This window comes from Crotalus tigris, unplaced genomic scaffold (genome assembly GCF_016545835.1).
Source record: "Crotalus tigris isolate CLP2741 ecotype Arizona unplaced genomic scaffold, ASM1654583v1 scf7180000018790.500841, whole genome shotgun sequence".
Lineage (NCBI taxonomy): Eukaryota > Metazoa > Chordata > Lepidosauria > Squamata > Viperidae > Crotalus > Crotalus tigris.
The window spans coordinates 80,744-92,892 of record NW_024097202.1 but is presented as its reverse complement, the minus strand read 5'-3'; the positions used below and the strand labels follow the sequence as shown (position 1 = coordinate 92,892).

Here is a 12,149-nt window from a genome sequence, read left to right as displayed (position 1 = left end):
AATTACCCTATTTTCTACCTAGCTGTTTTATATTATTAAACTGTTAGTAGTTATCTGATTATTAACCTCTTGTTTGTTTTGCAGTATTTCTACAATCCCAAAGGACTCAGCCAGTGGAGTCTGTGGGGGTTTATTCTTGAATAAAAACAAAGAGGTCACTGCTGTAAGGCTCACACTCTACAACGGGGGTGTCAAACTCGCAACATCCCGTGACATGTCGCAATGTACCGCAACTTTTTTGTCATTGCCAGCAATGGGATAGGCACGGGTTTTGCTATGATGCATCAGGCCTATGGGCTGGCAGTTTGACACCCCTGCTCTACAAAGACACAACATAGCAGGGGGACAAAAGAATGGGTTTAGTAGTTAAGGGACCAGGCTAGAAACTTGAAGATCTTAAGTTCAAGTCCCACCTTAGGGAACAAGACAGCTGAGTGATCTTGGGCAAGCCACTTTCTCTCAGCCCTAGGAAGGAGGCAATGGCAAACCCACACTGTGGAATTGGTTTTGGTCTGGCCAAGCTGCTCTATTGCTGTACCTATTCCCAGGACAACTGAAACTGGCAATCCCAGTGGTAGAATTGGGAAAGAACTAAACTCACAAGAAAGAGCAAAAGGGAGCAGAGATGGAAGGAGCTCAGATGCCTACTACTGCTTCTCTTCATCACCGCAGTGATGGCATCCTTGAACAGCAAGAAGTTAAGAAAAGCAGAGGTGTGTTAGGATGGTACCCACACCTAGAAACAGCCCTTCTTAAACCAAAACAGAATGCCAAGAATTTGACAGCACATTCATTCAAAAGCAAGTTGATGCTCTTGAAATATGCTTACTGTAATATTAATGTGTATAACCACATTAGTAAATTAAAACTTTTATATGAATGCCATTCTAAATAATTATGGCATATATTGGTGTGAATGAAATATGAATGCTTGGAGGAGAGGAGGATATGAAACCCACCTAAGGCAGGCCATGAAGGCAGAAAAGTTTGCTCAGGAGGGTTTCAACATATGCATCACTTGAAAAAGCACCCAACAAATTTGAAAGATTTGAATATTTGAAAGAAGACACCACAAGTTATAGTTCTCCCAGCAACAGATGACCCCCATACAACTGATGGTTTCCCTTGAATTGAATTGGATGAGGCAATAGCCTGCCTGTAGAAAAGCACAAAGCTAGTTGAAGCTGGTTGGTACACGTATTGAGGGCTTTGTAAAATGGGAACAACCTAGCATTCAGTCACTAAATGAATGGTTGTAGGTAGAGGACTAACTGTAATGCATTTGGTTTTTCTGCTATTTTTCTGTCCTCCATCAGCCCATTTTAATGCCCTATCATTGAATAGTCCAAGGCCTCCCTCGTCATTTTCCTATTCCACGTGCATTTGAAAAAAATAGTTGTTGGCTTAATGTTTTTATCCATGTGTTCATCAGTCTTTTTTTTACATCTTTTATCAACCACTTGAATAACATTTTCCAAAATCCTGAATGGATTTATACTCAGAATAAACTCTCTGTTTTTGCACATTGTATTTAAGAAAAATATGCACACTTTCTTTCCGGGTCACATCTACTTGACACACCAGAATGGGCAGGCAGTGAATGCTATGGTCCCTTCTCCTAAGGAGGTCCATCTAGCGCAGTGGTTCTCAACCTGTGGGTCGCGACCCCATTTGAGGTCAAACGACCATTTCACGGGGGTCGCCAAACAACGCAGTCCACCATTTTTTCCCCCTTTTCCTTAGCTGTGCTACTCCCTTTTATTCTATTGGCTTTTGAAAGCCAATAGAATAGACTCTCTTGAATAGAGTCTAATTCTATTGGCTTTCAAAAGCCAATAGGAATTGTCCAGGCTGTCTCTGCTCTGCTGAGCCTGCCAAAAGTCCCATTCTGCAAACGGTGCTGCACCAGTTGAGTAGTCCTCGACTTACGACCGGTTGAGTAGTCCTCGACTTATGACCGGTTGGGGGTCGCAGCATTAAAAAGGTTGAGAACCACTGATCTAGCGAGACTAAGAAGAAGGGCCTTCGCTATGATGGCTCCCCTCCCCATGGAACATCATCCTTGCAGAAATAAAATTGGCCCCCACTTTGAGACTCTGTCAACCATCCCAATATGCTAGCCAGCAAAAGAAACTCCTGAGACATTTTTTTTTCTCCAAGAGTATACTCTACTGAAAAGCCATGTGGGTTCAGTAGTGGAAAAGCCAGTTCTAACATTTTGTGTGCAAAAGCATAAGATAAATTCCCCCTTTTCCCCCTGGTCCTCCCATGGTGCTTTGTCCACCAATCGGTTGCACCTGGGTTGTTTTGAGAACAATCTGTTTGCCTTGGACATTCTCAGAGTTGGTGACTTTGGCAGTGGAACTGTCTCAGGCTTCCAGACGGCACACTTGCATTCCAATGCCCTCCCTCCCTCCTCCCATTAGTGTTGTCTGGTTGCAAGCAGGGTGCGTAGTGAGTCATCCATGACACACTTTTTCACAAGACCATGATGGCCTGGAGACCTCAGAATGGGATGGAGCCCATCAAAGTTTCATTTGATTGTTATCACCAGAAGGGTGGGCTCTCATTGTTTTTTTTATTAGGTTTTACTCTTATAAGCTGTTAGGATTCACTGAAAGTGAGTTGGGCAGCCATATAAATGTTATTAAATAAACAAATTCCTCAAATAAAACCACACTGAAACACTAAACAAGACCAGGTAATCTTGTTACAGGCTTTCCTCATTGGTAAGGGAAAGTGATGCCTTCTCAAATTTGGATTTACTTTAGAGCAGGGGTCCCCAATCCCCGATCCATGGACCAGTACTGGGCTGCCGCATGCCAGCAACCGGTCCACACAAACAAGCAAAGCCCCGTCCATGAGATGCAGGCAGCACACAAAACCATACACACTCCAGTCCGTGGAAAAACCTCTTTCCACAGAACCAGTCCCTGGTGCCCAAAAGGTTGTGGACCTCTGCTTTAGACTATAGAAATGTTGCTCTGCAAAAGTGATGGGGAGTTCATGTCATTCTTACTTGGATGTGGCCATCAAGTGCAGACAATGCTTTTTATAAGGGAACTTGAAATAACTGGAACATTAAAAGGCACCATAATTCAAGGGCTCTGGATTATAGATACAATCTTCAATCTACACAACTCCCCACATTAAAATAAAAGCAACGATCCACCAGATTGCTTTGGAAATCAGCCTCTTTATTACCTATTCTGTTAAGAGGAAGCACATGCAAAGGTTGGAATAAGAGAAAGTGGCTGCTTTAGTTAGCAGCAATGGTATCATGGATCCAGTCAACGTATTTGCAAACTTTGGTGTAGACTCCAGGATAGCCAGGCAGAGCACAGCCTACTCCCCAGGAGACAATGCCTTGGAGGAATCCATCGCAAGCCACTGGACCACCAGAATCCCCCTGCAAGACCAAAAGAGTTGGAAAGAAGAAGGGTTTAGGGAATTTCTGAGGTGGTTTCTCCAATGACATGTTTGTAATTTCTTTACTCGCCATTACACTTTAGCCAACTTATGGTAGTTGTCCTTGTAGTATAACGGTAGCATTCCCGAAGCATTTATTAATTTCTTTGGCTGTTTCATTTCACAAAGCCCTGTGGTGCTTCATCTCAGATCTGGAGCCTGACCTCTACATCTTTTATTCAGCTTATTTGGGGGCAGGGGCTAATTTTAATTACTAATTGGTACTCACTCTGGTCTCCTGTTTTCATCTCCTGATTGCATTCATATAATTATTTCTCTAATGCAATAACTCTCATATACTACTAAGCAAAATCTCTCTTCTTGTCATGTGTGATAATGCATCCTACTCAAACTGCTATGGGCAGAGTTTCTGGCTGTAAAGGAGATGGCTGTGTATTTATACTTTCAGTCTTGCAAGAGACTATTAATGTAGCTTTACCATAAAGTAGAATTTAGATCATCGTGTTTCCTGTCTGGTCTGCCTGGGAAGGCCAACAGGTGCTTAGAGGAGCAAGAAAGCCAGTTTGGCATAGCAGTTGAACGCACAAGACTAGGGGTGAGAAAACCTGATTTTTAATCTCCTTTAGAATGACTTTGAACCACTTATATTCTTTCAGTCCTAGATTGGGAATTTTTTAAAAAAATATCTTGGTACTAGCTACTGTAACCACGTCTGAAAATGTTGAAAAGAAAATGACAAGGGCTTGCCCATGTAGTCATCAGGAGTCAAGGTTGAATTGAAGGACTATAACAATAACAATAGTAATAATAAAAACAAGAAGTCAAGTGCTTATAACTACAGTAATGCTGGGATCCTACTTCCTAAATACATAAACAACCTTGGTAATGTGAAAGGAGCTCTGTTGGAGCCTTATTTATATAGGGCCAGAAAGTCCAAAACAGGCCAAATACCTCTAATTACCCTTTTTTTCAAATACATTTTGATACAATAGATATCCATAAAAATATATAACCACATAGACCCTTACAGATTGTAAGGCAAGCACATCAAGTGGCTGGCCAAAATATTCTGTGATCCCAGCAAAATTCTTCAAAGTGAGCCTTGCAACCTTTCCTCAAATATATTTTTAAACTTTTAAAAGAACTTTTAAACCGTACCTGTTTCCGGTTCAAATAGAAATAGGACAAAAATGCTTGTATTCCCTGAACCAAGACTAGCCATGTACCATTACAAACAGCTGCATCGATAATATCCTATGATATTTTCTCATATTTCTCTGTACCATACTGGTCATAATATATGCACGTCTGTTATGGCGTAAATGTGGCATTTGCCCAAAGTCACTTAGGTGAGATGGGCAGTATAGAAATTTGATAAATAAATACATAAAGCATTTTCTCTAACAATAAAATTCCCCTTCATTTCTCATGGGAAAAACTAATGAATAGGAAGATCTAATATAACATGGCAAACTGGATCATTTAGCTTCCAACATCATTGGAACACTAACTAACTGGAAATGGTTCTAACTCTGAGAGGCAAATTTTGCCTTCAAACACAGCTTGTTTGAAGATGGGTGAAAATGCCAACTACGTACAGGTAAACTGTGAAGATGAAACAATTTGCACATATTATATATAATCCCTTATAGCTGGGTGGATGTTTTCAAACAAAAGCAAGTGGGTTGAGTATTTCTGTTTTGTTCTTTTTTGCTTTGCTTGTACAGATGGTCAGAAGGCAAGTGTCCTCACCTGACAAGAATCCTTGCCACCCTCTAGATATCCAACACAGACCATGGTTTCACTAATTTGTCCTGGGTAAGCAGCTTTACATTCCTCATCACTTATGATTGGAGCATACAGGCACTGCAGGTAATCAGGGTAGTTTACTAGATGGAAACAAAAAGGAAAAAATAAGGAAGGTAGGAAGTGAGCAACAGCTCATGAAAATAAATGCCTTATATTTGTAGTCTTAAAAGATGCCACCTGACTCTTTCTGATTAAAAGAATAGCAGCAATCCTGGAATTCTAGACCAGTAAAGGCAACTAGATTTCTATATGATTTTTTGGAATATGATGTCTGAGATGAAGAGTCCAATTCAATACATCAAAAATGTCTGAAAATTCCCATAATAAAAGGAAAAATGGAATTTGATGCACCTTCATCTTCAGTGCTTAAGTTGGTTCACGGCTCAGTCCAAGAAAAAAAATTATTTTTAATGTTAGGGCTTAAACTTGGAATTTCAGAATAGATCCAAGTTGCCACTGAACATATCTATCCCTGTGAATATGTAAACCACAAGTTGATTCAACAGTGATTGAGAAAAACATTTCTAGATTTAGAAAGTGTTGTTTGCAGAAAACAAACCCTAGCCATTACAGTTCTTCAGTTTATGTACCTGGGATTCAGAGTGAGTTAGCCAATTCTTGTCAATACTCACCACCCTCACTGAGAGTGTTACCCCATCCTGAGACAAGGCAGTAGGTGCCAACAGCTGCACATCCATAGCCCAGGGTGATGGGTGCAACACTTTTGGAAAGTTCAGCCGGTTTTTCCAATTTGATGAGCATGATGTCATGATCCAGGAGCCAAGAGTTGTAGTTTGGATGGACAATTATTTTTTCAGCCCTGATAATCTGTTCATTTCCTTCCGGGTTCCTAATATTGTATGCTCCCAGTTTCACGCTGAGTTGGCTGTAAAATCAATAATGCAATTCTATATTGGTTGTATTGTGCAGAGTCTTATCTCAGTCTCAGCAACGGTTGTATTCTTCATGTCAAAGGAGAAGTCAAGAACTTCTTTAGCAAGAGTTCATATTTGAAATGAAAAAATTACTATTGTTCAAAATTAATATCAATTTCCATAAATATAATTGATTTTTATCCTGCCAGAGCTAGGGATTTATCTGAACACTACTTTCATTTTAGTCCACAAATGCTGGCATCGGACCAAGAAATTCTGCTTTCCTTTGCTTATCCTAATGAAATTCTAAACAAATTATGTTTAAAAAGATCCCACATAAAGAAAATACCTGTGTTAAAGCCATATTTGAAGCAAAGAATTCTAACTTTAAAAATGTGGTGAGACATTTTGTATAACAGTTACTTAATTTAATGGAAGATGCATATTGTGAGCAGCAATACTCAGATCCTGCAAAGCCACAACCTGATGATACCAGATCAGTTTGTTACCAAGGCAAGGAAAGGTGGAGATTCTGCCCAGAATCTCACTGCATCATATTGGTGGAAGAAAGAGTTGCAAGAATCTGAATCTCAATTACACTATCAAATCTTTTATTTGAATCATAGCAGTCAATGCTATATTTTCTAATGGCTTCTTAAGCTTTTTTTTTTAAATGTCTGAGCTTTCATAGTCCTTGAAATTTCTTGACTAGTGTTGAAAGAAAAATCTTCATCAGAGTCCAAGCTGGGAATAAACAAAATGGAGACTGCTTTAGGAAAGAAGGTTCTTGTTTATTGAGTTGCCAGAAACTTCAGTGACAGCAGCAAGTTTCTGGGGTGGCTGACCATATGGTGCTGGGAGTGGTGGGTTTTTATACCTTCTTGGGCTTTTGTGTTTGAAGTTGTTCCTGTGGTATGAACTTTGACCTGAGTTTTTGAGCGTGTCCTTTCGGTATCCTGATGGTGGTGGGTTAATTTTGTTATGTCCTAAAGGTTATGTCCTGCTTCCCTGAGGCTGTGGCTGATGGCTATGTCCTGTGTTGGATTTTTTGGGTGAGGAGTTGTTGTTTCTAGGGATCTTTTTCTTTCTAATCCCATCAGCTCCAAGCTTCCTGGCTCCAGTCTTTCTGAATGGATTATCAAATCTGCATTTTTACAGACCTGGCTTCTGCTTGGGGCAGAGAGATTTGGGGGGGAGGTGGTTTCTGCCTAAGATTTTCTAATATTCCTTTGGGGAAATATATTCTGCTTTTTTTAAATATCCCCCCAAATATTTCTTTCTCTGGGGGAGTGCTGTCTTCCTACACTACTAGCTAGTCAAAGAAAATCAAAAACAGATTAAGTCTGCATGTATTGCAAATAAATATTGATGGAACTTCATCCAGACTAGAATATTGCCCTAGTAATGTGGATAATAAAGTAGGTACAATTTTTTATTGTTTTCTAAACTCTTAATCATAGGGAAATTGGGTTTTTAAAACTTGTAAACAACCACAGTATAAGATTTAATAATGTTTTACCATAATATTAAATAATTATTAATGAAATGTAAGATCTCAAAATAGGAATCTTAGGTTTAAAGTTAGATTTAGTTTAAGTCTAACTCTAAGTCTGAAGCATAGGTCTAGCTTTAAAAACATAAAATGTCGATTTAGGAATAACTACTTGTTTCTAACATTGTACCAAACATCAGGAATTACTATACTTAGGCCCCAAAGCCCTCTTAAGGTACAACAAAACAGAATAAATATTTCTTTGATAGATGGTGGAAAGCTTCAGAATGTTACTAACCAAAGAGAACTTGCTGCTTGCTACATTTTAATCCTAGATCATTTCATTGTCTTTGAAAAATCTGAACAGGACTCTTGCGTCACAATCTGCTATGCAGACATGCATGCGGCCATCTGGTAAAAAAAATGTGATCTTTGAATTAATAGTCCTGAGATGTGACTTTCAGATAATGAATAAGATCAGCAAATTGATATGTGTAATGGAAGAAAACCTGTCTTCAAAGTGCTTTTTATGCAATCTTTTTATTACTTTTCCACTTAACTGTCATTGATTCATTTAAGTCATTTACATATTACCATCTTAGTGTAGCTATCATAGGATAGGCAATTATTTTGATATCAGAGGTAAGGCATTTTCTCTGCTTTAGCACTGTTTTTAACAATGGAAAAAAACAGGCTAAAAATAAATAAAAGTAGGATCAAAACTGGGCAAGATTTTTTTTCTATGTAAAGATGTATTATTAATGTTTATGGAGATGCTCAGTCATCCAGGTCATAGTTATCCCAAAGGTGCTTTTTCACAAGGCAACTGGACTTTCTTGTTTTTCTTTGAAGATGTTTTTCTTTTCATCCAAGAAGCTTCTTCAGCTCTGACCCACCATCTAGTCAGAGCTGAAGAAGCTTCTTGGATGAGAAGTAAAACGTCTTCAAAGAAAAACAAGAAAGTCCAGTTGCCTCATGAAAAAGTATCTTTGGGATATATTATTAGCACAGTTTTAGCTTCCATGGCTTAAAGACATCTTTTTTTTAATTGAAAGTTGCTTTTATAATAATATATCCTTTACTCACGATTTGAAGCAATGAGCAGCTGAAACGACCCATTGGTCATGGATAAGGGAACCGCCACAGATGTGGTAACCAATATGTAGTGAAACCTGATAAGGGACAGAATTTCTCCGACAGGTATATCCTCCAACAATCTTATCATCATCGTCCTCACTCAAGGTGGCAGCAACTAATAAGAAAAAGAACATCAACATGTAGAACTAGCACGCCAAATAGAGTACATGTCTGAAGACACAGAGGCCACAAACTGAGGGGAAGCACAACTCCACTGTTTTTGTACATATCATAGCAGTTTGTACAGGTAGACCTCCACTTTCAGCCACAGCTGAGCCCGAAATTTCTGTTGCTAAGCAAAACAGTTGTTAAGTGAATTTTGGCCCATTTTACAACCTTTCTTGCCACAGTTGTTAAGTGATCACTGCGTTTGTTAAGTTAGTAACATAGTTGTTAAGTGAATCTGGCTTCTCCATTGATCTTGCTTGTCAGAAGTTCGCAAAAGCTGATCACATGACCCCAGGACACTGCAACTATCATGAAAACATGCCAGTTGCCAAGAGTCTGAATTCTGATCATGTGACCATGGGGATGCTGCAATGGTCATTTCTCAAAAATCTTGCTGACAAAACTGAAGGGACTTCTTCAAGCAATTGCCAGGAGTTAAGAAAAAGGTATCCCCGTATGCACACACAAACACACAAAATGGATTCTGAAGTTGCATCTGATCTTAACCCCATTCTCACAATGAAACTCTGTTCTCACTTCAAATAAATGGTAAGGCCCACTATATTTGCTAAAGAAAAGAGGAACGGAGATAGAAATATAAACGCCCTGAGGAAAACCGGGGGAGGCAACACACATATAGAAACCCCACCCCGATAATACCAAAATCAAAATATAAAATTTGATTTATTCTCAAGTAAATCCTAAGAGGAATTAGAAGACAGATTTATACCTAAGTATATCTACATAGATTGCCAGTAGATTTTACCCAAATCGTGAACCCGTGACCCTGGGACAGTGCAACTGTCATAAATACATGTGAGTTGCCAAGCACCTGAATTTTGATCCTGTGACCAGGGGGATGCTGCTACCATCGTAAGTGTGAAAAATGGTTATAAGTCACTTTTTTCAGTGCCATTGTAACTTTGAACGGTCACTAAATGAATGGTTGGACGTCGAGGACTACCTGTACTAAGCAAATCTAGGGTTCTCTCTTAAATCAGACATCCAAGCAATTTAATTTAAAGTGAATGCAAAAGAATTTCACAAAGACCATTTTGTGTCTCAAGGGAGATTTCTTTGTCTTTCTTGCTACATAAGTCATGATACAAGTTAGAAAAGTGGGCAAAAATAACAAAGAATTGGGGGAAAGTCTCATGCCTCAGGTTTGAAACAGTACCTCTTTCATTTTACTGTTTTGCTGCATATGTACATTCCAACATAAAAGACGGTACAAAGTCAAATACATGTTTTAAACTCACCTGCTGCTCCAAGGAAGGCAAAGATCCACAGGACTTTCATTTTGTATCTTGGTGTTATACGAATCTGAGTGGAACTTTCCAAAGGGCTCTCTCCCTCTTTATACCCTTCTTGGGTATTTTATCTCTTCCATCCAAGGCCCACCAGCTCCACACTTCCCAGGGTCTTGCACAATTACACAGCTCCCCAGGTGCTTATGGTGATAGTATTATTCCACGTGGCTTAACTCTAAAGGAAAGCACTTGAAGCAATGGAAAAAACAAGCAGATGCTTCACTGCCATTCGGCTTGCGTGCTTTGCCTTGATATTCTTTCTGCCTTCTTGAATGGCTATGAAACCTTTCAAAGATCTTTGTTTTGCAAGATCTGAGCCATAGTTACCTCTAGAAAGTCTTTCAGAGGCAGAGGGCAAAGACATGGCTGCCAAAGCTCAGATCTCTTCTCAGCTTGGGCCAGACTCTACAGATTACAGGAAAAAAAATTCCATACTTACATCAGAATACACATTACACTGAAGATATATGGAAGAACCATTGCTTTTTGTTGTTGTTTGTTTACTCTACATTAAATACAGCATGGAAGAGACTTTTAACAGTTTGCTTTAGTTGTTTTTCCTGATCTAGGAAGCATACCGGCAGTTATCCCAGTTGGACAGGTCCACCTTGGTTTGGGGTTGGTTGTCCTACCTAGAATCACCTCCCAGAAAAAAAAACTGGATATTGTGAAAGTTCTGTTCAATTAGTGTCTTCTCCATCTACAACAACACCATTACAGCCATCTTTAAAAGGGTTGTCATCCACCCATGATTCATAGGATTCTTCTGGCTTGCCATATGTCTGTTAAGGAGCTTGTCTGCCCCCAAAGTTTCCTGGTCTTACCCTCATCTGTGATGGAGTCATTGGGAGGAAGTGTAGGCATGGCCATCAGCACAACTGATAGGATGTGGATGCCCAAAGACCTGATGTAGTCTGAGGCTTGCGTGATGGATTGCAGAATAGTGAAGTGTTTCTTTACCACAATGATTGTCAGCTTTCAGTATCTTAATTCCCACTAAGAGAATTTAGGACTCACTGAGCTTGGGTGACCTTGGGTTAGTACACCTGGATGGGGATAGCAGGGTAAAATAGAAAAAAGTAGAGTTGGGGGGAAAAGGATGGGCAGTGGAACAAAATTGTGATTTTTTTTTATTGTAAGTGTAATTCTATGAAACTGGCCCTCGAGACAGAAAACTTTACAAATACTGTATTCTTTTCTTCACACGGTAACTTCTGTTTAAAGAGCAGCCTGTGTGAGAATAAAGATTGCCCAACTGTCATGCTAAATTATTAGCTCCATTCACACAGCAGACTCAGATTTCATATGCACCATGCTGGCAGCTGTGAACAGGTACCTCCCGAAAAGGCCAGTTCACTGGAAATTATATCAGTAGATGATTTAGAAAAGAAAAGAGTTTCACTGGAGAATTCTGGGATCTGAAGTCCACAAGTTTTAAAGTTGCTGAGGCTAGACACCCCTGCACTAGCTCCTTACAAGAACAGTGAAGGAAAGACTACTTCTGCAAAACAAAAAAACACGAGACAAAACACCATGGTCAGCATAACCAATTCTGATACTGGAGAATACAGAACAAACCAGGGGCTAGATCAGAGATGTCAAACTCACAACATCATGTGACATCACACAACATATCGGAGCTTTTTGCCATTGCTGGCAATTGGGTGGGCGTGGCTCCAGTATGATGAAACCGGCCCACAGGCCAGCAGTTTGACACCCCTGGGCTAGATAATACCCTAGATCAAGAGTTTTATTAGGATTAGAAAAGGGATAGCAGGAGAAGGAAACAGCTGGCTGCCTTATAAGAAGAACAGGATACTACCATGGATAGCATAGGTAGCTCACTCCATCCTATATTTGCAAGAATCCCTTGTGGATTTCCAGAAATTATTTGCTGATTTTCTTGGTTCCTTCCATCCCTTTTTCTGC

At 39.6% G+C, this 12,149-nt stretch overlaps 1 protein-coding gene across 1 annotated transcript; it reads right to left on the bottom strand.

Moving 5' to 3' along the window:
* Positions 1-3,176: 3,176 nt before the first annotated feature.
* Positions 3,177-10,328, bottom strand: LOC120313831 (anionic trypsin-like). The gene is made up of 5 exons (XM_039356178.1): positions 10,170-10,328; positions 8,692-8,857; positions 5,871-6,124; positions 5,182-5,318; positions 3,177-3,409 (listed from the first exon to the last, which is right to left on the bottom strand). The coding sequence occupies exons 1-5, from the start codon at positions 10,207-10,209 to the stop codon at positions 3,260-3,262; spliced, it is 747 nt and encodes a 248-aa protein (XP_039212112.1). The 5' UTR covers positions 10,210-10,328; the 3' UTR covers positions 3,177-3,259.
* Positions 10,329-12,149: the final 1,821 nt, after the last annotated feature.